The sequence below is a fragment of the Temnothorax longispinosus genome, chromosome 7 (genome assembly GCF_030848805.1).
Source record: "Temnothorax longispinosus isolate EJ_2023e chromosome 7, Tlon_JGU_v1, whole genome shotgun sequence".
In the NCBI taxonomy this organism is placed as follows: domain Eukaryota; kingdom Metazoa; phylum Arthropoda; class Insecta; order Hymenoptera; family Formicidae; genus Temnothorax; species Temnothorax longispinosus.
In genome coordinates this window covers 15852483-15880019 of record NC_092364.1, presented here as the reverse complement: position 1 = coordinate 15880019, position 27537 = coordinate 15852483, and the positions used below count along the sequence as shown (strand labels likewise).

The 27537-nt window shown below is 40.1% G+C and overlaps 1 protein-coding gene across 2 annotated transcripts in view; it reads right to left on the bottom strand.

Moving 5' to 3' along the window:
- Positions 1 to 27537, bottom strand: part of LOC139816735 (uncharacterized) — a 293006-nt gene that overhangs the window by 224111 nt on the left and 41358 nt on the right. For both annotated transcript variants that reach the window (XM_071784440.1, XM_071784441.1), the window contains exon 3: positions 18609 to 18809. In XM_071784440.1, the coding sequence (XP_071640541.1) occupies positions 18609 to 18809 (201 nt within the window). The remainder of the gene's footprint in view (positions 1 to 18608; positions 18810 to 27537) is intronic.

Sequence of the window (27537 nt, the reverse complement as noted above, 5' to 3'; positions counted from 1 at the left end):
TTCGGCACGAAGACCGTCGACACGTGCGGCAAGAGGAGCAGCGCGCACTGCGAGACAGCAGCCGGATCGGATCGTACCGCAGCCACGACGGCAATGCCCCCGCGTCGGAGACTTAAGCGCCGCCGACGCGGTCGGAAACCCTGGCTGCGGCCCCCCACCATGAAGAACCACCGGCCGGCCGGCCCCCACCGCCGTTTCTTTCGGTGACATACACAACACCGGTTTCCCCATGGCCTGGCATTGACGTGCACCCAGCCGACGATGCACATACAGCTTTCGCTCCGAATGGACCCAAAACTGTGATGAATCTTCGTCTCGTCACGAGTTCAAAAAAGGAATCATGGATGGATAAGAATTATCCTCTCCCACAGAAACCCCAATCAGAAAGCGATCGCGATACGTACAACAGTTTGAATCTTAGTACAAATTCTATACTTCTATACTTATAATTTCCATTTAAAATTTTTCGCAAATTTTCTTTAAAGATATGCCGAACATATTTTTTTTTAGACATGGTTAATATTGTATGCATTTCCAAGCCAATATGAAATTAGTAGAAAGATGTTTTTAATTATTAGATAATAACACACATTGATTCGAGTTGTACTTTGCTAATTAAAGAATTAAAAATCTATTCGAAGTTCAGAATTCATTGAAAAGTTCTTCTTGCCGCGATTCAGTTATAAAAAAAGTATTTTATATTAAATATTAGCAATAAAATATTTCATAAAACTTCGCTTAATAGTTATATATTTTAATCAAAGTTGTTTACGTTCTTTTCCAAACTCGGACATTTGTGAATGCACCTCAAAATATCGGACGCGAAGTGATGGAAAGCGCAATGCTGAATATGGTAACAACGCATTAGTCGAAATTGGTTTCGTTACAAGTACATCAGAGAAGGGTGATTTTGTTTCTGTTCTTTGCGCTTATTACCAAAGATACGATCTTGAAATATCGTACAGAATAATCACGAGGTATCCGATATGGGAACAACATTATGAAACGTACTTTTTATTCCAAGCGAATCTGTATAATAACTTTTTTCGCATGCGCGATTATCGGAGCAGACGTCTTTCATGAAATAAATATCGAAGGCGAAATAATCGGAACGAAAATACTCAACAAATTTTCTTCGGGATCTCGACGAAGAGATAGCGTGAAAGAAAGATCGATTGACAAGACTGTCAAGGAGAAAACTTTCAATATGAATCTAATATAACTGTCAGACTTATCACAAATCGTTATTGCTTTCATCACAAGCGCAATAATGCATAATTTCTGGAACCCGAATGCGAAAAGAGCGAGATTCGATATTGATTGAGTGCATTATCGAACATTGCCCTCGGCAATGCGAACGAACTGGAGGAATGGCCCTCATGGCCGTTTCTGTGGCGGAATATTGGCAAAGACGAAAAAACGGAGGAAGTGGATAAAAGCATGACATTCGATACCTGAATAATTATCAAACGATGGCAATATGCCGTATTTCTCTCAAGTGTTTGCTGATACCCTCTTCCGTATTGGCCAAGGTGTCTGCCGTCCGCGAGGAAACTTGAAACTTTCCGCTTGAATAGAGGCACCGCATTTATGCGCCGAGAATTAATCATCGAATAGCAATCAGCAATTGTCAATCGATATATCAATCGGTACCGATCTAAACAAGAGTTTCTTTATAATCGATTTTGACGTATAATTTTAGCATCCATGCATTCGAATACAATTAACAAGTTGTCAATCTTCTACTGCCTGTTTTAGTATCGTTCTAATATACAAAGACTGAAACGGTTCTAACATTTTGTTTTGACACATATAACATAGAAAATTTTTGTTTCACTTTAATTAAGCTAGGAGTTTCAGATCGTATTTCTCCTAACAAGAACTCAAATTATTTTTTAGAACAAATTACAGTAGAAATCAGAATATTCCATAAATTCTATTTAATGTAAAATTTGATGTAAAGATGGAAGTTTAATTATATCAAAATGGTAAATGTACTTTCCATTAATGTTATGAAAGATAAATAAATGTTGGTTGAGTGTTTTTACCAGTTCACATAATACAATACCGTGAAAAAATGTCTAAGATTTATTGTGTAGAGACTTCTTTAGACAAGACGAACTTTGAATAACGTAAGGTGTTAACAGTGTATTTTTTATCCTTCATCTTTGAAAACGCGTCGCCGCTGGAAATGCGGCGGCGAGTAGCAAAAAAAAAAGTATTCGTGCATTACCAGTAATGGAGAAAGTGGTGAGAGGCGACCGTGAAAAATGGCCTCGGAGTGCGCCCGCGTCTGCAAGGGGTAGTAACCTCCGTTCACCCCGTCGCCAGGACAGCAGACGGTCGCCCCAGCCTAACCTTGTTCTTCTGCTACATAACGGATGCCGGAGGCTTTAGGAACACCCCGGCGGAGCTCGGGTAGCCGGAACAATTTTCCATTATTCCGGTCTGACGTAGATTACCTCCGCCTTCATGATAGAGAGGAGAAAGAACAATGAAACCAACAACCCGGCCTATCGTGCACAAGCTTTCTGTACTTCATGTACATACTATGAAAGACCTCGAAATGTAGACGGACCAAAAGACAAATAAAACATGAATTTAACCGCCGCTTTTCAAATCAAAGAAATGGAAGTCTGTGGTTAAAATTCTTCAGTAGAAATAAAATATTAATAACATCGTTCACGCAATTCTATCAAAAGAAAAAGAAAGAATTGACTTTAAATACGGCAGTCCGAAAATGTCCAAAAATTTATTTCCTTAAAAGTTGAAATTAAATCCCAGAAAGTTTGGAACAAAATAAAACCGCAATTATAAAAATTATAAGCCAGAATATTCACACACTAAAAATTTATCAACTCTAAAACTATATATAAATCTGACTTGTTAATCAAAATATGTAAATTTCTGTCACATATAACAAGATTCTTAAATAAAACACGCTATACAATGGGGAAAAAATGTTAGTCATATAGATTGACTAGATTGACTAGAAGATTTACAGAGTCGTTTTTTAGAACAGCGGCCATAAAATAAGTATGGCTTAGGTTATAAACAATTTAATATGCCTCTAATAAAATACAATTTAGTCGTGCCCTAAATAATCGCCGAAAACAAACACGAAATACTACTAGGCGAAATTAGCAATTAGCTAATGTAGACGAGAAAAAGACTACGAATAAAATTTTATGTCGCTATAAAAAACTCCGATTTCGGGCTGTTCTAATTTTACATGCACAGCGACACCACACCGAAATATCCTGCCCTTTATGATGCACCAAACGATACGGAGTAAACCGGAATAGATGAATAGACAGAGGTAAGTTCGGTGCAACTTTGTGCTAGGCTGTGCCTCGCCTGACCTACCCGTCTCCACGGCACGAACATGGAAAAATATGTAAATATCGGGTCTCATCCATTATCCAACACGAAGGGAGCCCAGAGTAGGAAGAGGGCCCAAGACCGGAAGGTGCGACGACCCGAACGTGCGCCGCGGTTGTTTTAGCAACGCTGCGCGTAGGTAGGTATCGATTGCCACGGAGCCGTGAACTTCGAGCGATTGCTAAACGGCTGCCACTTCTTTACTACGTGACTTTACGGGCGATACGTTCTCGTTAGAGCATAAGCTGGCACACGGTTAACCCTTTCGTAAACAAAGGCAAACACCCGTAAAGTTATGTTTTCCTTCACGGTGAGAAACATTTGGTTCGCTCTAATCACAAAGAGATCAATCAAGAGTATAACTTAATAAACTTTTGTTTAATGCAAAAATATATTATACGCAATTAATCGTAAGAAATGATCACTAGTAATTGTAGATGTAGAAAAAATGTTAAGTACTAGGAAAATAAAATAACATACGAATTATGATAACAGGAAATAATATTAAATTATAAAATATTTATATTTAAGTGGTAATGGAGATTTCACTGATCAGTTCCTTGTTCAATCTTTGTTAATGTCGCGTTTTCGAATTGAAAGCAATTATGTAAAGAGAAATGACTCGGTCCAACTTAATACGAAGTCGGCTAAAATCGCGAAACAAACATCTGATACGGAAGAAATCGTTAAATAAAATCAACAGTGTACATACATACAGAAGGAAGGTGCAAAGAGGGCGGGGTACATTGAAGTGGGCGGATGCGGTATTCACAATCGATATCCGCCGTCTTATCGCGCGTGTCAAAACACGCCTTCGTTATCGCGCCTTAATTCGAAAGTGAATCGATTTTCCGGCCGAAGGATCACGTTGCACGCGAGGGGGGGAAACATGTCGCGTCGCACCGATAGGTTGATCGCGGTGCAATTTTTTCCTAGCGCAGTGAAAACGGCGAGGGTGGGTTCAATAGCTCGGCGGCTATCATCGCGTGGCATGCCGACGAATTAAATTTATTATTCGCCTAACGCGCGCGTTCACTGCCAGAATATCGCCCGCGGCCGGCTACGCGAGCCGGCCAGCACCGAGATATTATAATCGCCGTGACGACGTGAGACGTGATACGCAATTAATCCATCGCGCGTCAGCACTCGCACTCGCACTCGCGTTCGCGTTCAGCGGCGCATATAATAATAACGCGTATCGACGTAGCGAGCGAGTGGATGCGCCAAGTCGTACCGCGGAGTGTACATGCACCACGGTGATATGATTAATGGCATCGCCTATCAGTGCGTGAACGTGGCAAAACGAAGACAAATAGCCGCGCCGGGGCACTTTAAACGGGCTCACCGCAGATCCATTTCCGCCGAAAACCCGCGCGCGCCGGAGAAGACGCGAGAAGATTACCTCGATTTCCCGCGGTCGCAACGCGAATCCCTCCTGGCGTACCAATGTGTAAAGAATATGTCAAAACGACTGAAAAATATTTTAGACTTCGAGTAGGTACGTCGAGAAATTTATGGTCAATTTTTTATCGGAAGACGTCGCTTCTCGCACTTTTTCCAATATTAAATTTTCCGGCAAGAGAGTTTTAAGTAAAATTTTGACTGAATTAAAATTGATTGAAAGGCTAAAGTTTATTATTCAAAAAATTTAAATAATAAAATTGAATTTATATCTTTCCCATAATTTACCTATAATGTATCATCATTAGTTAATTACACTATTATTTAGTTTTTATTTAGATAAAAATAAACATGATATAAAGACTTTAAGTTTATATTATTTTCAGTATTTCATATGTATGCAATATTTTTTTAGCTATTGACAGACGGTTGATGGCCGGAAAAGAGCAATTCGCAAGATCGTCGATATTAGCGTACGAGCGCACCTTTCTCGCATGTAAAACTTAATTTTAGAGAAGACCGATTTATGGAGGGAAATACGTTTCGCCGATAGTACATAATGTGAGAAAGAGAGAGTTGCCCCTCGCTAATGGTGCACCGTCCGCATCTGCTTTATCGTATTTTCCAATTGCCACATTAATGGACCGTATTATAATCAGCCGGGATGAACGTATAATTTGAGATCGCGAGTTATCGTCGATCTCAAAGGAGATATATTATTTATTATCAAGATTATCTCACGATATACTTATGCTGATGCTATATATGTTCTACAGATTTTCATACAGAGGCTACGTCTGTAATCGCATACCTCTCAGTTTTAAATTAATTCTTAAAAGTAAAGAACGAGTTTGCTTACTTAGATCTTTGTCTAATAAAATAATATAATAATATTTGTGTAACTTTTCTCCCTAAAGAGTTTTACAACCAATTTGCTCATTTTAATGCATTTTAATGTAAGAGGCATCCCAAGAAGTTAATTTCAATTTGAATAAATTCGATGAAATTGAAAACAAAAAACAAATTAGGACGCAATAGGGTATTATAGGTAAATTGAAATTAATTCCAAAACTTAATCTGTCACCAAATTCATTCCCGCTCCTGAGATTATTCATTCGAGGCGTTATTTAAAAGCTCATCGTTCCCTAGCGGACGTTAACCTGATGAAAGAACGGTGCTCTCCATGCAAAAAGCTCGCACCGTCTCGTTTTAAACGGTACACGCCCCGCAAGCTTCGGGTCCCGCAAAGTGTTCATTTGGAAACTTTCGCGGGCGCGAAAGCCCGCAGAAACTTCGAACTTTCGCGGCGCGATGCGAGGCGAGGCGAGGCGCGCCTTTCTATCTCACCCTTAGGCGACAGCGGGGGGCGAGAGCGGGGGCAGAAGAGACTCTGATTGACGACGGCGGACTTTTAATTACTCCACCGCAAGTCCCGGAGCACGTGGAAGCGAAAGATAAGCTTCCTCGCTCGAAATAAAACGAACGAACGGCGAACGGCGCTCCGGCGCGTAAGTTACGCCGCAAATTATGCAATTAAAAGTCTTGCGGACAGATGTGGGTCCCGCTTTTCGCGCGCGCCCCGTCTTTCGTATAATACTATAACGACTTCCGTTGCGTGGCTACGGTTGCGGCGGATGCGTGTTGCCGACAAAAAACTCTTTTCGACAAATTCACAACAAACGCCAGAATGGATTAGGTGTGTTGTGAAACAAAGGAAAGATGATTATAGCGCGCTACTTTGTATCGAAACACATTCGTATAAATAGATTATGTAAAACAACATCTGTATTGATTGTGTCATGAACTATTTTTAAAAACAAAGTGCATTCGTAATGCAAGTCAGTCCTAATCAAAAGAGCAAAAAAGTTGATTATTTTTTAATTTAAATTTTGTTACAGTTGACACATTTTGCTGTGCTATCTGTAAATAATAACATTTATAGTCACAATTTATATTTTTTTAGAGATATTCTCTTAATTTCTTTACCGAGTTTGCATCTTCTATTTGAATTTATTTGTTAATTTTTTTTAATAAATCGATAAACACGAACTTGTGTGTGTGTGTGTGTGTTACAATACGTGTATGCTATAATCCTGAATTAAAGCGAATGTTAAGAGAAGAAGACCGCTCATTTATGCTTATTAATTACAAGTTAGCACATGCACTGGATGCACCACAAGCGTTTTAATCTGTCAGCAACAGAGTATAAGATTATTACATGGCGAAAGGTGAAAGTCGCATGGAAAATCGCATTTCGCGCAAAATGATTACAGAAATGTTGAAACGGCGCTAAACGTCCAACCACTTCTTGCATACAATGATGTATATATTAGCGAACATATGGCGAATTCTCGAATCGCCCGTGAAATATGAGTCTCGATACGGTGTATGGCTCGCGCCGTACTAATCTCGTGCAATTTATATCAAGGTGCGATGTTACGTACGTTGCGAGGACTGTACTATGCGAGATCAGCGCAAATTAAATTGTATACCGCAGATTGCTATGAATCACTATTGACTCGCGTAGCGATTCTGATGAACAATAGCGCTTACGGTCCGCCGCGTCCGAGAGGAAAAGTTATTTCTTGTCTATTTGAACGTTTGTTTTCCCGATTACCAACATCGCCATACGTTAAACAAGAAGCAGACTACCGAAGCTACCTATATCAGTAAGTCTTGATACATTTAACCGAACTAACGAGTTAACTACCCAGTGTATAAAATATATAGAAGCTAAATGAGCATAAATGCATCCTATAGTTTCAATTCGTCTTTAAAATAAAAAAAATATGTTAAAGCAAAAAATAATTAGCATATATTGACTCTTTATCGACTCCTAAGAATAACTCGTGTCAGAGTTCATTCATTCACACGCAGAGGATCTAAATATATATTTCCGACTGCGGAACTACACTGCAGATATAATTGAATCTCTTTCTCGGCGATTGCAGATATATGACACGCGTTGCAACCGGAACGAGGCGAATAAAAGGCCTCGCCAATCGATACGTAAATAGGTTAACCGCGCCATCGTTCGTCCTCCGTGAGTGCAGTCTTCAGCATACTATGTGCCTGTTGTGCGACTACACAAATGGCCTATTCAAGTTGCCGGTTTAACGGAAATCGCACGGTCGATAGGGCCCTAAATGTCGACCCCGACCCATTACGGAACGACAGCGGCACGCACGCACACGCGTACGCATCCTTTCGCGTCTCACGCGCTATGTGAGAGATACATTCGGCCTTTGCGAGTGCCGCTCGGTCTAATGACACAGTTGGTGTTGCGATACGATGAGCGGAGATCGATGAGAATCTTCTTCACGAAGAGAAATCGGGAGTCAATGAGGTGGACTAAATGCTTGCTTGTTTAATTATAAAACATCCTCGACTACTCGTTCGAAGCCAATCGACTACTTGAAATTCAATGTATGCTCAGTAAGCTTTTCAATATGTTATATTTATAAAATAGAATCAATTAGAAAGATTAATTGTAATATTTCAAGTGCTAAGTATGGCTCTAAAATGTTTATATTATCAGTAATTTTATATATCTAATTTTCTTTTAATAATAATATTGTTATACGCAATATGCACTCAATATACAATGTATTATATCAATAATATAATTTTATTAGAATAAATTATTTCTGGAAAATAAAAATCCTGTTTTATAACACATCCACATTTTTAATAATTTTATCTCTCTTGTCATCTTTTCTCAACTGTTTATTGCATTATTACTCATAGAAGCATCTGTACATGGTTGTATGTTATATTGTATATGTAATGTGTAGATGCAATGTATACGAGTGTCCGCGATATATTCAGCTCGGGTCCGCTAAGCCCAAATGACTGTGCGGATCAGTCATCCCTGCGGGAATTTTGATTACGAAAAAGTTTCTAATTGCTTTCGCCATCTAATATGTCTCACTCGACTTTTATAAGCTTAATTTAATCTATTTTTATTGTGAGTTTTGTCCAGATTATATAGAGTTTATATGTTTCATTAAAATGCGCAAGGATAATTGTGATTAAAGTTAGCGTCAACTCTAATTTCTGTTTTAATTACATCAAAAAGTTCGTATGACTGTATTTAATTTAAATTTTGTTACATTTTGCTGTGCAATCTGTAATTATAAAATTTATAGTCAGTTTAAATTAACAACAATAATTATTGTATAATATAACATTTTTATAACCATCATTATTTTCATCTTCATAGAAAAATTGTCCAAATTATTATGTAATATAATTTTCAAGATAGCTATAATTACGTAATATTATAAATTATAATTATCTTGAAAAATTATTATAACTTCATCGTGAAACGTATCTTCAATAAAACATTGTATATGAAATTTTGCATCTGTAATATTTTTTCAAAATTCCCATAATCGTCCCTATATTATTGGTTTGTTGTTAGAATAAACATACGATTTAATACTTTCACAGGAATAGAAGCTCTGAAGTGGTAATATAGTACCGCAGGGAGTTGTATTGATATTTCTTGACGTGCCTGACCGGTCTAGGCAAACAATGACGTTCATAATGCTACAAACTGGTTTCAGCCAAGAAAGATAGCTAGCTGCCAATATAGGATACATCCCATGATCCTGAAAACGCTCCACCCATTCGTAGGGGAAGAAACGTTTGACGCGGCACAAAAACGAGTTATTATTTGGGCCCTATTCGTTCAGACCCCATCTCCAAAAGAAGATGAACGAAGTTTATGAGCACGGTCAAAAATTAATTACCAGTTTCCCAACGTGTGTTATGTGACGTAATCTTCTCCGAACGCATACGTTGGAACGACAACAAATAAGTCAGACGTTAGACGCAATGTATGAAATATTGTAATTCTTTCGCCAAACTCATCAGTCTCATCAAAAACTCATAAAAATACAAATTTTCCTCTTATTAAGCAAACAGTCGGCGCCGGGATTATAGTCACGTTGCCGCAACATCGCGGCGCGTTTGTGCCGCCAATGACCGCGGCAGCGTTGAATAATAGGTTCGCGACGCAGATTGATTCGAGTTGCGTGCAGCGAATGCAACGTGCATTCGTTCAACGTAGAAAAAAAATCGGTACTAATTTTCATAAATCAAATCGGGCTACGAATGAAATTTAATGCGCGGCGTGTTTCGCTTTTCGACTGATTTATCTCCCGACACGAGGAAATACACCGAGAAAAGCGGCACCGGCACCGGCGCGGCGCGGCGCGGCGCGGCGCGATCGAGACTCGATGAGTGCGAGAACACATAGAAAATCCCCGGCGCGTGGAAATCATCCGGCGATCGCGCAGCGGCGGTGTCGGCAAACGCGTATGTTACACTTTCTCCACCAACAGCCATGGATTCCACACGCCCACAACTGGGTCATTATTTCTCCAATTACAACTTTCGTTGCGCTTTCAGAACTTCATGAGAACTCGGGCTCGCAATGTCGCATAAATCCTCGATCAATTAGCCGCAAACTGCGCAACATAGATATAAAAGATTATCCCGTCAGGTAGAAACACACTTCGAAATATTTCCATATGCAGGAAGTACAGCCAACGAGGGGAGGGGGGGAATAGATAAGAAGAAGGAAAGTATGTGTACTTTGTGTACGAATGTCGGGTGCTGCTACTCTATCGGACATTGTCGCCCTGGCGTCGCGGTAATGGTATATCTGCCTGCCTTCCGCAGTCGGGGACGCGGTCATTAATGGAAAATCCGACAGGCCGTCGATAAACTGATTTTCGCACGATAAGACGTAATCGTGTATATACACGGCGCGAATAATTTCGCTCGTACGCGTGCTGCAACGCGCCCGCGTCATTATGCGGCGTCGTTCGCGCATACGCGAGATAAATCCGAGATACTCAATCTTCTTGACAATCAATCAGAACGGGAACTACTGCTACGCTTTCACTGTGAGCGCCGTTCGGCTTCTTCGTCAGAATTCACTTCGCATATTCCTCGCTATTCAAGGCGCTTCCCCCGTCTATCACGCGGTCTATCTCCGACGAAAACGACGGGTCAATTACCGTTACTATTTGATTTTCCGCAACTTCTCTATATACGTTCGACCCGAATACCGACTGCTTTTAACTACCGCTTTTACTTCTTCATATGCTTGCATTAAATGACAAGATAATAAACAAGATAATAAACGATAAATCACACGGAGCTTCTAGAAAAGTTAGGGAAAAGGATTTACCACTCTCCAGTAAAAAGACACCGCAATATCGATCTAATTACTTCACTGATGATCTCAGGTTTACTACCGTATTATATCTCAACGTATGAAAATCTTCCTGAGTGTGCGCGTGGCACGGCGGCACGTTAAAGTGCTTATTACAAGGCGTGTAATGGGTTTCCGCGCGAGTCTCCCGTTCGACTTGCAGCACCGTTCCGCGGGCTCGTGCGGGATAACGCGAGTCTCGGCAAGCGATCGGGAACGACAACCGTCCGACCAGAATACGAATGCGATGCCGCGTCGCGTCGCATCGCGCCGAGCCCAACTCCGTGCGAATTAAAGCGTGTATAATGAGTAGCCGAAAGTGGCAATCGTTCAATTAATATCCGAGCGCGAATGTCCGGCTGGAAAGTCGATATGTGCGCGTGTGCCGACCGTTTGAACAATAAAAAAGCTCCACGTGTTTACGTGTTTACGAAGTATATCAGAAGTCGTGCACTGTCTCCTAATTTCAACTACCGAAATTTAATTCAGCAATACTAATTAATTTTTAGTGATACCTGGACCGAAATAAAATCGAATCCCTGAGTTGCTGAAGATTTATCTTTAGAATTTCATCTTCGATCTTTTCTTTGAAATGTCACTATATCAGTGAGACACGTATACGCTTCGAATCATGTGTATATGTATGTGTATTACATATATACGTTTTACGCGAGATAAAAAAAATGCTCGAACACCACCGAGGATTAATTACAGCGTATTAAAGGGGACTAAAAGCTACAAGTTAACTCCCGCGGCTGATCTGACCAGTTCGAAGCTACTGCGCTTACCGGAGGAGTTATGGTTACGGAGACAAGGCGAATTCCCGCCGGCGTTCTCAGTGATTAAACGATTCTAAATTATCGTCACACACCATGTAGAACACTTTTACGCATTTACGCGACACATTAGATGCTGCAATGCATCAAATGACCGCGCGCAAAGGCTGGATAATAATGATAATCGCGCGCGTTATTGCGGAGACACGGAGATAATCTTTTTCCGTCTTCTTCGGTGCGACGCAGAATTTATATACCGCCGCGCTCTGACTCGTCGTCGCTAGAATCGTGTCTTTTTTGGGGTACAACGACCGCATAGGCGGATTATGTGGTACGTTCCGCCTGAGATAACGACGTAAAGAGATACGATTACGAGCTTATGAAGTACGAGCACAGGCAAAAGGAAAGGGAGAACGGAAGAGCCCCGATGCTGGGGCGTTGGACGGATTAAATAGGGAATACATTGCATTCGTTTAGTTTACTTCAGTTTACCTCCGTTCGAGATAGAAAACTTGGCACACGTGTTAATCTTTGAACTACAATGTACTTTAGTCAAAACGCGAAAATCATAAAAGAATTATACAGCTTCATGTATATAGTTATCAGAAAATTTTATGAACATAACAATAACGCACCATATTACTTCTTCATCAGTCATTTCTCGTTATCATTATTTGAGTTTGAACGAAATTCAAATGTTTTTGTTTTCTAAAATAAAAAAGGATTTATTTGTTAATTTATGTAAATATTTTATAGATGTTTAAACTGCTTATCTATAATATAATTAATTTAAAATTATTCCTTTACATATTGCACATATTGCACATATTGCACGTATTCTTATAATATGTACAAAGATAATCAAATGAGAATTAATTGAGATCTATTGATAAGGATAGTTCAATGTCCGTGATTATTATTGATACCCGATAAATGATAATATACCACAATATACCAGATATAGAACCTGAATACATAGATTACAAATTTTAGTATCAGCTGATGTTATCTATGATATAATTCAAATATATGAATAGCTTTTGAAATTGTGAACGAGAATTCATGATATATATCTATTAGAACTTTATGAAATAAATATTAATACTTGCAGGTTATTATAAATTATTCATTGTGGATAACGTCAAATAAATCTAATATATTTAATATATAGATGTATATTTGTTGATATTTAACTTGCATGGTAAAGAATTTAGAGAAAATGAAAGCCGATGAGAAGCGATTACGCGCGCGATCAATATCGTAATAGAAATGTTCGCGCGCGATAATTCTAATCACATACTTAAATCATATAAAAAATAACCCACTTTCGTATATGTGTATTTCGAATAAAATTGCGCGTTGTAACATTCCGAGCAGACAACTATGAGTTTTTGCGAGAGGAGAAGACCAGACACCGTGATCCACACGAGATATTTCCGACACGCATACGCGTAACGTGCGTATACATCCGCCAGGGCCGGTAGGCACTTTTACGCCCACGACTTACGATCGGACGAGCTTTTACGTGTCGGTACTCGCTAGTACACAGATACCATGCAGTGACAGCGAAGACGGCGGCGACGGCGGCGACTGCTTAACAACCGAGAGAACAGGAAGCCACAGTGCGTACGTGCGTGCGTAAGTGCATGCGTGCAAACCGCAGAATTGTGCATACATTTATTCGCACACACAAGAGAACAGAAACGATTTTCTAGTAGAAAGAACAAACGGAAAAGCTTCGGAGAGCCGGAATTGCAGTTTCCACGCCCGCTTTCTCACAACAGATCTAACGGCTGCCAATCGATTTGCCGATTTACAGTAGCTACTTTCTCCGATTTCCAATTTGATCCTTCGCATTGTGGCGCGACAACAGCGAGGTATGATGTATCGCGTGCACAGGATTTTCCGCGCGTAATGGATCTCGCGAGACTACTATACGTAAATCGAGTTCTCGTTTCGAGGGAGGTACGGCTTAATTGAATTTCGTTGACCACGATCGTGCGGTGACATTGTGCTTCAGCTGCCCGCTTTCGATAATTACAATCTCGCGATTGCGTGCGCATTCTAATCGGGTACTATTATCTCTGAACCTGAACGCGGCTTTGTGTGTGTGTTACAATTATTCTACCTCACTTCCAAGTTGATTAAATTGGAAATGATGGCGCAATTAACAGTTATTGGTACAGATAAATTCCCTACAAACCGAGCTATATATACCGAATGGAACAGATACAATATTCTCTCCCTGCTTAAGAAGCGCAATTCACGGCTGAAGGATGCGCTGGAGGTGAAAGGCACGACGAGGCTGACTACCAATTAAATCGTACCTTCAAGAGGACCGCCGAGAGACTACAGATAACTCGCGTGCGGCTTGTCCAAGGCGGATTTCTCGACGCGGCTCTATGAGCTTACGAAGTAGCCGCGTGGTTTTTGCGGCGCCCGTAGTTTTATGAGGCTAATTTATTAGCCGCCCGGACATGGAACATCACGGAACCGTTCTTCGGGCGGTTCTATCCTACGCGCGAGCGCGCGCGCTCCCCGGGAAGCGCAAGAAACCGCTCAATCTTCGTTCCAATCTTCCTAAAGTACAAGTGCTTCGATCCCTGAGATTTCTCCGCGTTGCTTTCTTGCCGAGAAAAGCCGAATACGGCGGCGACGTCGATATCTCGAAGGCGGAACAGCCAACGTCATACATCGCAAAATAATCATAAGTTAAAATCATCGCAAAATAATCATAAGTTAAATAATCATAAATAATCATAAGTTATTATTTGCACTTTTTTTAAATTTAATTTTTGAAAAATGTATAGCTTTATATTACTTCAATTTTATTTATTTTCGCACAACTGTACATATATCTGCAATTATCGTTGTAACTCAATAAAATTATACCTACATTATTCCACATAACCGTAATTACTTTTATTATCTTCGTTATTACGTTACTATTTTAGTCTTGAATTAATATATATATATATATATATAATGCAACATTTTAAAGAAATTTATGTATATACGCTTCTGTACGCAAAGCGCTATATAAAACTAATGCAAAAAAAGTAAAATGCGATTGATGGAAACAAGTTGTCGACCAATGTATCTTCCGCTTCCCGATTGTCGCGTTGTTGTCGTTACTATCTTCGCCGCTACCTTCGCGAAGCGATGACAACCGGCAGAGACTATCTTATCGCGATCTACTATCGAAGCGACGCGTACTTACGTGTTTTATAGCCACATTACTGTTTCGTGCGTGCACGCACAGTATGCGCGGCACCGCCGCTGCCGCCGGCCGGATCCCCTTGGCAATTCGACGATGTGACCAAGGGTATCATTAGAAATTCGTCTCACTTTTTGCGCGAATCAACGCCGGAGGCAACAAACGATTATGCAATCCGTCGCCTTCCTGGCTTATGCAAAATAATGTCCACTCTATGAGTGGGCATTTCATTACTCTCATAATTATTACGTAAATTACCGAATAATTATGCGGCGTTCAATCGAGAACCTGAACTAATAATACAGGTCTCAATAACTGGATTAAAAAAAACGAAGTAGTATTATTGATCGGCCATTACATCTTCGCTTTAATTCATTTTTTCCTTCGGAAAATTATGTCGACATTTCTATGTAATTTTATGCAACTTCGCGTACCAAAGAAAGAAGTTTTATATAATTATTCTTGTGCATTAACATTTTATAAAAAGTGTAGCAGTTTCTTCCATTAAAATGTATATAACGTAGTAATTTTTAATGTAAAATATAAACGCAAAAGAGAAAATATTAATTAATAACAAATTAAAATCAAAGCCATACGGTTCAAGCTTAGATCTTTGACAGCCTTATATTAATTTCCCTGTGTGTGTGTGTGTATGTGTGTGTACACACATACACACACGCGCGCGCGCCAAAATTAATATGAGGCTGTCAAAGATCTAAGCTTGGACCGTATGGCTTTGATTTTAATTTGTTATTAATTAATATATATATATTTTCTCTTTTATATATATAATATATATATATAAGTGAATAATAAAAAATGTCAATCTTCTTGTTCATAAATCTCGGAGCAATCTCAGTACGTGATAATATCAGATTTTATAACAGAATTAAAAACCGATTTAAAAATTACTATAAATGAGCAAACTTTTGCTATAATTTTTGCCAAATCAAAATGAGACACTAATATATTAATGACTTCCAAACTCTTTACTCAACTCATGAAATAAAATACTACTAAAGTTATCAGTAAAAGTTAAAAGCGTCGATATAACGAGGTGAAGGCAAAATTCACACGGTATGGTATTACGGCGCAATAAGTACACTTGAAATACGTTCGAAAAATTCAACGTGGAAAAGTGGAAGCACCATAGGAGGTAACATCGCGCTCGAAATGATCGTGAAATCGTATTACCGCGCGATAGTGAACGCATGAGCCGGCGTTTCCCGTTTCTATTCGGCGGCGCCGAGCTATATGCATCCACGAGATTAAGGCAGAAGGAGATCAACGGATAGCATGGCGAAGATATATATTGGTGGTCTACACGAAGGTTGAGACCCTGGTCCGAACGGTTGAAAGTCGAGACCCGCAGCCTTCAATCATTGTCAATCGGTTCGGACGGAGCACCGTTATGGTGTCTTCGTGCTATCGTTGTCCCATGGGATACACCTACCATTCTTTGACAACATTCCTACGTCGCTACGCAGTCCCGTTCTCCGCGAATATTTGCGAGGGCACATCGCCGAGTTCATTAGTGTCATGTATTGCATACATTACACTTTGCTGAGTCTTCTAAAGAACAAACGAAATTGCTGCACTTGTTTAAAAAATGATTATATAAATATCTTCTACCTAATTGAACAATATCTTTTACGATGTGTAGCGTACGAGTATCATCGCTTCCAATTAAAAATTCGATACATAATACTTTGTCATATTGATCCAGCAAAGCTTTCGTGCGAATAAACAGTCATCATCAGAAGATATTGTTGCAAGAAATAGAAATGTTTCAAGTACTATGCGGGGATATCTAATTTAGTTTGGATACAGTCTTCTCGTTTTACGAGACTGAACGACGTTTGTGTCCTCACTTATAATCGTAGACATACAGACAGAGAAGAAGACGCGCGACACAGAATACTGCCGCTCGCTGAGATTGCTCCGCTCGTAACCGACATTGATAAGTAGGATAAGTAAGATCGGGGACTGGAGTACGAGAGCGCGGAGGATGTTTGGTCCAAGCAAATAGATTTTATGAGCCTGGCTGTTCGCGTATGTAACAGTTAGCTCGGACGAAGTGCCTCTCCGTGGCACATTTTCGCTCGGTGCAGAACGACGATAAAGCGCAAGCGGACGGATAAGAAAAAAAGTGACAAGAGAGAAAGAGGACGGACGGGCGAGATACGAGGTGTAAATATTCGTACAGGGCGCGCGTGGGCGCCTGCCCCCCTAGTAAAGATACTAGACTGACAATGCAGGTGCGCGTCCAGAGCGAGAAATCTTTTTTGCGCCATCTTAAAAAATATCACCTGCAAGAGCATGTGCTCTATCATAGTATCGAATTGTCCAGCTTATCGTTCCTTAGCTGCACGAGTAATATAGAACAGCGGCCGGCCGAGCAGTTTGCGAATTCTAAATCTTGTATAATCCGCTCTTACGTTTACTTTCTCATTTCTCGCGTGTTTGCTGTAGACTGTATGCCTCGCCAATAAATCGTGCGCAAATTTACCTCGCGTGAACGAGAGAGAAAAAGAACGAAATTGTAATCTATTCTTATTATACTCTTCACCGAAATCACAAGCTATTACGAAATCACATTTTTAATACATATTAGAGAAACTTTAGAGGAATACACACGAGTTGCTGTTGAAAATTTATGTGTTTGTATTCCGAATCAATTTGGCTGAAGTACCAGCCGCATTGTTACGCAAATCGCCATGGCGTGGTTTATGTGACGTTATCTTATCGCGCGCAATAGAACGAACCGCGCACACTTTGAGTAGCAATCTCGTGCTAATGACGACGAGTTCAATTAAATTTAAACGATGGCTGAAACGACTGTCGGTGATCCAGCCCTCAAAGCGACATAACGAAAAAAACAACCCCGCCTTTAATATCTGTTCTCGCGGGCAACCCTTTACCCTCGAGAGAGCGAAAGGAGCACGTGGCCTACACGTGTTTAATTTCGGATTACGAGGGTACGGGATGTCTCGAGAGAGTATTCGCAGACGCACCCAACCGATTTCTTAAATCCGTGAGTGCGTTAATTAAGACCCCTCGAAAAGGGTTAAGGCAATTAAGAGAATAATCTTTCAAATAATCTAAATTTCAGCCACAGTGCATCATCCACAATTTGATCGAGAAGTTCTATTATATGCTTTATTCCTTGAATTTAAACAATTACTCAACAAAAATATTTAAGAAGATTAATAGATTACTATAAAAAAATGTATACATTAATATAATATAGTATACCACTATATTCTCTTTATTTTCATAACTAAACTATATTAAAATAATTCAACTAGATAAAGCACACTGTGAGCAAAATTGCACGAATGATAGGCCTCTCCATCTAATTTTACGACCCTCGATACCCGTAGTATTTTAAAAATCAGAGTAACTGGAACTTTGTAATCATACTCACAAACAGGATCCCAGATATCTAACCGTACATGGAGAGCATGCGCCTGATTACTTTAATTGCTTCGCAGAATTATCTATCTGTGTAAGCAGCTTTCTTTAATTGCGTTCTTTTTTCATCGTACTGTGAACGTTTCAGGATAATACACTAATGGCACAATCATCACGTTATAAAGAAACTCACCGTTTCGGAGGCGGCGACATTCTTGACTTCCGCTAGCAGCGTTGCAGCAGGTGAGAGATAAGTCCGCACGAAATTTTCCAAGTTGCCATGATAAGCGCAAACTAGGATATCCCGTGCTTGTCTTATCAGAAGTTCCATAACACTGTCGCCATAAATCGGTCCGAGCAAATTCCGGACCAGGGAAGCGAAGTCTCCACGATTCTGTAGCACAGTAAAATGATTTCGCTGACTTTTGTACGAAAACTAATTTCAAGATTGCGATTGCGCGATTAACAATTAATTTTTGTCGCACATACGGATACAGCTGAACACCTTTGAAGAGCGTGAACACATATCGTACGTGAGACAATTATAATGTAAGAAATAAAGAGAAATTTCAATGAGAAATTTCTTTCAATCAAGAATCTTTTCATAAATCTAATGTAAAAATTACCACGGCTCATTTTGTGGGCTACACACCGCAACATTAATCACACGTTTTCAACACATGTCCAGACACCGGAAGCAATCGAGACGGAAGGGATCGAGCAGTTTCGCGGATCTATTCACATCGCTACGGAATCACGGCGGTCACACGCAAAATCTGTTACTGGCAGTTATCCCCCTCGACGCGAGGGTAAACAAGGGGAATGTGATTTGGGCTCTGTGACAAAAGCTGGCAGAATCTCTGACCAGGGGTGCAGCAACACCCACGGGAGAGAAACGTCAATATTCCTCCCGAGCGCATCGCTTAAACCAATACCGGTTAGAACATTATTTCTGAATCGCATCTGTGCAAAATCGTATCAGCTGCGTATAGTGCTTGATATCCTTAACTTGCCAATGCAAACAGCGTGAAATAAACCAATAGCTTTTGAACACTCTCGTGGTTATATATAATGTAACAATAGTTTATTATAATTATAAATTCTGGCAATGTCTGAATGGACTATATGATAACAAATGCTTATCCTTAATTGCTTGTGTTTTTATAAAAAATGTTTCTCTCATCTCTTTTTTTCCGAAAAATTACTTTACAATTTATTTCATTATTAAATCAATTTTTGAATTATTTTAACAAGTAATGAGATCTCTTTTCTTCCGTATCGTGCATTTTGAAAATAGTTATCTTCAATTACCTTATTTATCTAATATTTATCTAATATTACATACCATAACAATACATTTACATATTTAACTTTTCAAGACTCCAAAATCTTCGATAATTCGATAAGATCGATATAATTCCGGCGCAACCTAGAACTCCATAAATAGATACACGTTTCGAACGAAATTCCAATTTAAACGACCAATTCTTCGCATACCTCCGATAAAAGCGACGCAATCTCTTTTGCGAAACGTCGATATTGCGCCATTGGCGCAATTTGCCCTAGCATCGCTTTCCCATCGAGATTCGAATACCAACGTGAACAAGTGGCTGTGTCGTCTTGCGCCCGATGTGGGTGCATTATATCGAGCCGCATCACCGCCTCGGAGTGCATAAACATTGAGGTTTAGCGAGGGCATACGAGAAACGGGGGAGGAGGGGAAAACGACGCGCGGTGTAACCATTATATGTGCGCCCGATCGCCCACGTATTTCCGCCCTCATGGTGCGTGCGGATGGTCGACCGCAACGCGATCGGCGGAGTGTTGAGAGCGCGCGAGACTTGTCTTTTCGGAGAAACGCACACCACCGCCGAGGGTTTCACGTGGGATCTGGGTGATCGAGAGCGAAACCGGATGTGGCGAGTATGTGCGACGCGTACAAAAAGTGCGACTACGGTGTACGCGACTACGACCGCGTATATAGTGCTCTTAACAATGTTCTTTATTAAATTTCAAGTAAAATTTACTTCGGCGAAACTGTATTCTAAACCACATTTATTAAAATAATTAATATTAAAAATTAAGGAATTGGCAAAAAGATGGAGTTTCAAAAAGCATTTGCTTAAAATTAGTTGATCAATAAATGAATGATGAATTGATAAATAATTTTCTGAGATATTTTCTGTACAATAATTTGAATATTATTTTTAATATAAAAAATTTATCATAAATGTTCATCTACAAAATTGTCAAAATTTATACATTGTGAGATTTAGATCAGATCATGCAAGAGATATTCATAAATTTAAAGTTTTAAAAACAAAAACTAAATAATAATTCAGCAATAAAAAATATTATTATATGTATTATTTCGCGTTAGTATATCATGAATAAAAAAAATCACTATCTGGGGTTATAATTACTTCGGGAAGAAATACTATCGATAATTCTTGTTCTGTCACGTAGTGCCATCCCACGGGGTGTGCCGATCATAATAACAGGCCGACACGAGTCAGTACCAATATTTGACCACCTGAAATTTATGGGAAAAGGGTAAGTCGGCATTGTGCATAAAGGGCTCGTTAGGGGAGGCGCGCATCTCCCGCAGGGGATTCGTAGGGATGAAAACGGACACACGTAGTCTGGGCTGTCTGGGTCCGCATATAAATTAACCGCGATTCACGTGGCGGCGGTTTTAATCATCTACCTTATGGGCACATGTTGTTTATTAATGTATTTACTCGTATGAATAGACAAACTGTGATTTACTATCACATATTCACGTGTCAATGCGAAGCGGTCTACAATGAGTGAAGGGTTTAACGTCTTTTCTCAAAGAATAGAATCCACACAGAACAGGAAGACTACTACAATAAAACTAAAATTTTATAATATATATATCTGCTCCCATAAATCTCTATAAATTGTTCAAAAATAAAATTATATGTCAAAAGACCATATTGTAAAAATAATAATTGTAACTATCAGTAAATTATTTTATTTTTATTATTAGAAACAAAAATTTAATGGATTCCTTTCGAAACTATTGAGAAACATATACATTTAAAAACCAAACATACGTAAAGCATCTTATTTTGTATGTAATATGTACATTGTGCAAAAGTATAAAAAAGAGATCAAGAATTAATAAATTCAATAATAAAAATGCATCTTGCCGCGTTATGTCAAGCACTATGTCAGAGATATTTGTTCCCTATGCTTTGTGTGCACTTGAGCCAATGCGATGAAAGGTAAAGCGTTTCGTCCGTGAAATTAGAATCACGCTTTTACACCGAGGTAGGTCTTGATTAGTCTCTTTGTTTAGTAGCCCGCCTTGCATAATAGCGCCACTGCTCGTGAGCTCATCGCGGCAATTTGCATTTTGATCGACGGAATCTCATTTCACAGCTGCAAAGCTATATATGGGAAACTTTAGGCAAGAATATTTTAAAATACAGATCGGGGTTGAAGAGAAAAAATGAAAAACGAAATAATATGCACCAATGAATTAAACAAGCATTGTAGAATTTCAAAAACAATATAGAAGGATTTTAGAATAATAATATAAATAAAAGTATATATTATATAATGTAAATAATGTAATGTAAATAAAAATTACTTTGATTAAATTTTATGGAAATTTACATCGAATGTAATAAAAATAAAACAATAAAGATTTTTCAAATATTTAAAATTTTCTAATTAAAGTATTTTTAAACTTCTAATTAAATTCGATTTATCACATAATGCTCGACATAAAATTCAGAATCATAAAAGACTACACTTTGAAAATATAAAAAAATGCATATAACAATGATAATAAAAAATCAAGATTAAGCATATTAATTATATCTAAGTTTTATGTAGGTATATGTTACCAAGGGGATTTCTGGGAATAGTGCTAAAATGAATAGGTAATGCGACAGTTGATTAAATTTTGACGTAGTTAAGCGTATTTAGTCTGTGAAAGGGTCCGTGACTATTCTCCCTAGAATATTGATCAAGTCTCTCAGTTCCCCATTACATTACGCGTGTCGAATTTCAAATTAACCCAGACGCATGTCAAATTCGTCTCGTGCACACGCTTACAGCGCGTTTACTTGTTTAGTCAACTTCCAAATTTCCCACCGTTTTGCGTACCCATCCCCGATCCCCGATGATCTATTGCAAGAGGATTTGTTGCTCAAACACACGCCTTGGAAAAAAAAACTTTTCAACATGTTCTTTAAGACGTATTATAGAGGATATATTTGAAATTTATACATTGCATGACATTAAAGCCTCTTTTGTTAGAATGTTACAAATCAGAAATTACTACACTCCTTCGAACATGTTAAATTAATTCGCAACGCGAAACCATTGCGGTACTTTACGTACCCAAAGATTCAACGAGGATTAAGAAAGTGGTACATGCATGTTACGAAATATTAAGAACCGCCTGGCGTGGGGCAACTCTCGACGATATTTTCTCGACCGTGTCTGTCGACCGCCCATACAGCCAGCCATGTATTCCCGCGAGCGCGGTATACGCGCCGCGACGCGACGTCCCGATAATTATCGAAAAATGCGCGAAGGGGTCGGCCGTCATTAATTAAATAGCCGCACGAATACGGGGGAAACCTATCGGAAGCGAAGCGGCTGCGCGCCGTTACACAATACACCAGAAGCAACCGCAATATCCATCAATGCTACGCTCTGTTCGGAGCCACGGATAATGCAACGGACCACCGTTGCGAGCCGTTAGAGAGAGATTCGCGAAAGGGAGGCTGAGTCCGCGCGAGAGAGAGACGGAGAAAAGGGAGAGAAAGAGAAGAAGCCGGGAGAGGTACGCAGCATGGAAACGGGCATTAATCAATCCGCGCACGTGGAAAGCAGCGGCGGTTTAGCGGGACGGAGCGGTGCCTCACTTGGCTTAATAAAGTTGCAAATCGTTTCTGTGCATGTACACGTGATTAGACGCGTGACACGCGTTACGCTATCCGCGTGCATATCTATAAGAAGACCGTTTACGCCCGTTTAAAAAGCACCACGTGTCTGTCCGTCACGTTCTCCATCGTAGCAACATTCTCTCCATACGAGTGTACCGTGATACGTGAAACGCCTCTCGGTACTTCTTAAATGTCCGCCAATTAAAAGATCGGCCTACTGCGCGTCATAAAAGTAGATAAGGAGCTTGATATGATCATTTCTCGGATTAGACTTTAACATCGAACGATTTATTCACATATATTCGCAATTTTTTCGCAATTTATTGCGCGATTTTCAGCAATTTAAAGTGTCATAACTGTAATTGTGCAACAATAATTTAATTTAATGCATCTTGTGATTCAGATTACAACGGTAAACGTTAATGCTTATCGTATATATAAAATACCAAACAATATAACTCATTATTTATAAAGATTAGATTTAGAAGCAGCACTAATACCGTCACCTTGCCTATCGATAATGTAACTTTCCTTCCTTTTATATGTATATTTCTAGTTTCTATGCACATACGCGTCACATGTTATTGCAAGTTTTTATTATTACGAATTTTTACGGTTGGAAATGTTATCCCAATTTCCAAGTTTTGTTTCGTACAACAGAAGAAGCATGAGATTGAAGGATGAATTAGCATATCAAGTGCTTTCATGATCCGACTATACCTACATCGTACTCGCTGCGATCGAACTGCTCGAGGACATCGTCCAAAGTGCATCAACCGCATCGAAGTTTACATTCTGACACGTACATTAATCATTGCCAAGCAGGACAGAAAATCATAATCACGCGGAAACAAAACGCACGTAAAACTTGCGCTATAATTATAGTAGGTATGTCGCTTCCATTGAAAGTTTATAATAGAAGTTAAAATTGCACATTACGTATTATTTATACTTTCTCGTACAAGATGAATCAGAACTTCTAGACACAGGGACGTTCTAAAAGATAGCTAATTGTGAAGAAAAGATATCAAAAATATTTCTTTCGTCTCCTGTTACAAGAGAAGCGCGTTATTTTCTCATCAAAATATTTATAAATGCGAGAAATCCGTGCTTCGAGGAAGAAATCAATTAATTAATCCTCGTATAAATCACGAGGAAATGTCATCGTGCGCAAGCACCGTTATTAGCGAAACCGAGAAATCCGTGAGTTAACTTCTCGTAATAGCGACCGCGCGACGAAAGATTAGTCGCTGCCACGGGTCGCGGCGACGGGTCACGGCTGCCACGGAACCCTGTATATAGGACGATGACGTCACCGTGGGTTACCTACGAGAGCGAAGTGTGTATAAAATGCATCCGGTGGGTGTGTCGCTCCCATACCCTTTGTGACTCCGGCTGGCGCTAGGAGCGACGAGGCCGCTATTACAAACGCCGCCGTTTAACCGCGGCACGAAAGGGAAGGTAATCGTGCGCGCACCGTCGCGCGCGACTGGATCCCATTTTGTCAGCTTTAAATTCTAAGCTTGCCTGGGATCGAAATCGCAATTCTATCTTCGAGACAGATTCTGCCTCTTTTGCCTTTCGAGAAATCTAACGAAAAAAAGAAAAACAAGAATTAAGGAATTCTTGCGAGACGGATTGAAATGTCAGGTTCATGCATCTGTCAGTTTTATCCTGAGGCAATTTCTTTGGTTTAATATAATCAGAACTATTTATTTGATCAATCAAGAATGACGCTATTAAAAATAAAACCAAAGCTCTACATAGTTTATGAATTTCTATAAAATGATATACCCCACACAGTTTCACATGCACACGCGATATATTTGTAGGAGTGAAGGAAGAAAGGAATGAGACCGGCGAGAGAACTAATCGCGAGCGGAGTAGGCGCTTTAATTCCCGTAATTGCACGCTTAATTTGCGTTACACGCTAAATCGCGTGACGCTAAAGAATAGAGGAAACGATCTCGGATCGCGCGTCGGCAGCGCACAGTAACTTCCTGAAGATCGATTCTTCGGTGCTCGCGTTCGCCATATGTGTGTGCGCGAGAGAGAAATTTACTCTCGAGTTAAAAATACTTTCGGGAAGTTTTTACCCGTAGACGCGCACACTCGTAGAAACAGCAATTTAAGCGACTACCATGCATCAGATCTCTTTTTCTCTTTCTCTCTCTCTCTCTCTTCTTTCCCGTCATATGCTATTTGTTAATTAACATTTGATAATAATAGTCGGCAATACGATCTATTACAAGTCGACAATAATAATGGATATTCCATTCGCGTTAGCAAAGTCAAAAATCTGTATACAAAAGATGTAAGCAAGGAAGTACGCTAAACGAGAACAAAGAATCCTGCACTTAGGCTTAAAAAGTATCGAGGACTTGAGTTCATAATCGTGTTTGCACCTTTATTTCCTCGAAAGTAATTCCACGGTAGCAGCAAATATTCATGCATACTCGCGTATACTTGCCTTTCGAAATAAATAGGGGAAAGTCAAATAACGTCCAATAACGAACGATAATAATGGAGATGTGACAGATCGCGGATCGAGACGCTCATTTATAAATCCTTGTCGTTCAACTCTCTCCGACTGTTTGAAAAATTCAGGAAGTTATTCGCGCGAATTGGATTGACATTCTCGACAAAACCCGTTCTTTACAGAAAGAAATATCTCGCGAGACTTAATGACAGTGATTTGACCATGCGCGTTTCGCGATACTGACGAGTGTACCATTTGTTTCTAGTATGATTCATGTGAAAAGCGGCGACAAAGAGTACCGCAGCGACGTGAAGAACGTCGAAAGAAAGCTCGTTACCGACAAGGAGAGTGTTCGTAGTATACTAATTAGTACTAATAAATACTAATCGAGTGAGTCACGTATAATTGCCGTTCGTGTTATCCGACTGTAAAGCGAACGGTACTTTGCATGCGAACGAGCTTGCCCTCGTCCACGCCTCGCGCCGAAAAGTCGATTTCGTTACACCAACGCCACGATAATTTTCTCCATTCCCTTAAATCGCACCGTTTTCGAAACCGCGTCGATTAACCGGGAATCAAGCGCACCGGCAATAGTTACATAACAGAAAATTCTACCGCGACAATGGGCCGTGTCGCAAAACAAATATAACCGAGGGAAACGACCCGTCGAAATTGTGCGATGGAGTATGTTAATAAGCCATGTATATACGAACCGTCAACGTTAAAAAAATGTTATACATTGCTTTTATCACGCGGCACTCTTTTATCTCATAGAATATTCATTTCATCTAACAACGAGTCTGTGCTATAGATAAATAATAACGGTTATCACACAGATAACAGATTATCACCTTGTATTCTTGTACCCTAAGGATAAGCAGATAAGAATGACAGATAAAAACTGGACTACATGAATAGAGCATACGAAAAGTTCATATAAAGGAAAATAAGGATAGGAAGAGCCAGGGATTCCGTTAAGTTCGCTATTTTCCGCGAGCAGATTACTTCGACTACTTCACCCGTGCGAAGGCAAAGTAAACTTGTCCGCTTAAAAGAAGAGAAAAGGGAGAGACTTTCACCTCGGCCACGGCCTCGCGCGCGCGCGCGCTTAGCACGACGATCACAAAGGATTTACTCTCGTACATGAAGGAGAGGATGAATCCCTTGGCGCGCGAGCGGCGGGCAGCTCTTCAAACGGAACAGCACGCGGAATGAAATCCCTCTTCTACCGGCGCGCGGACCGACTCGGCTCAGCTCGGCGCGGCGCGGCGCACGGAAACGTCCCTCCTGGCGACTCGTAGGTGGAAACTCAAGTCCCGTGCTCGTACCGATCGACCACAGGAGCAACCACCTCTTGAGTGGCATGAGAGGCGAGTGCACCGTGTTCGCTCGTCCGCTCTCGCTCTCGCTCTCTTTCTCCGTCTCTCTCTCCCTTTCTCGCTCTATCTCTCCGCTTCTTTCTATCTTCTCGGCTTTTTCCGCTTACTCGGGCTGCTTTTATTAACCCTGAACCAACCGTACACGCTTCTGGCAGCGACGATACTGCAAATATTTGTCCACCGATTCTACGCCGTTCACAGGCGGCGGAGAGGAAGCGGAAAGGTCGCTGCCCTTCGTCGACAGTCGCGATGGGAATTATTATGAAGCTGTACGGAATGGTCCACCACAAAAGCAGAAAAATGTCAATTGTCGTCAAAACTTCCGGTTATGCAAAA